Below are 685 nucleotides of genomic sequence, written 5' to 3' on the forward strand. Positions count from 1 at the left end.
GTCAATATGCAGGACCTCTCGGCAAGTGTGCCGCTTCCGGATGCTCAAACCGCGGGTAGCGTCGACGATATTTTGTCGGCCCTGGATGGCCTCCGCACTTACTACGCGGCATTCTGCGCGCCCGACGGTATCGACCTCCTCCAAGTCATGCACAATTTTGTGCGCCAAATGATCGGAATCTCACTTTGGAACGCTGACGACCTTACGTATTTGGTCTATTGGCTTAATAGCATCCTAGAGGAATACCGCACGTGCGCGCATCGAGACGCGTCGACCGGTGAAACGTCTCGCATAAACGTCAAAGACAAGGTGGACTGATCTACAGCGTCTCACGCAACTGATCACGGCGCGGAAGATGGAGCAGCTTATGCAGGACTCACGTCGCCCGTCTGCAACCGTGTCCGCGCGATCCCCTATGCCGATCGACCACACTAAAGACCACGTCGGTACAGTGACCAACACAGTCCACCCGTTGCAGCGTGTAACCGACGGCAGTACATCCACAGTTCGAAGTGGAGACATTCCGCAAGCCATTCTGAATCTCGTGCCCCTACAAGGCGGTAGGACCCTCTGCTTGCGCTCAACCACGATTCTCTAATATCACTAGATATTTGTAGTGACCTTTCATGAATTTGTGTAATCACCAGATATATGTACCGGGGTACGTGCCCCAGTATACCCAAGA

The 685-nt window shown here is 53.7% G+C and overlaps 1 protein-coding gene across 1 annotated transcript; it reads left to right on the plus strand.

The window, feature by feature from the left end:
• Nucleotides 1-6: 6 nt before the first annotated feature.
• PPTG_23138 (hypothetical protein) lies at nt 7-318 on the plus strand (the record flags this gene model as incomplete). Its single annotated transcript, XM_008908624.1, has 1 exon — nt 7-318. The coding sequence occupies one exon, from the start codon at nt 7-9 to the stop codon at nt 316-318; it is 312 nt and encodes a 103-aa protein (XP_008906872.1).
• Nucleotides 319-685: the final 367 nt, after the last annotated feature.

Source organism: Phytophthora parasitica (assembly GCF_000247585.1).
Source record: "Phytophthora parasitica INRA-310 unplaced genomic scaffold supercont2.30, whole genome shotgun sequence".
Taxonomy (NCBI): domain Eukaryota; phylum Oomycota; class Peronosporomycetes; order Peronosporales; family Peronosporaceae; genus Phytophthora; species Phytophthora nicotianae.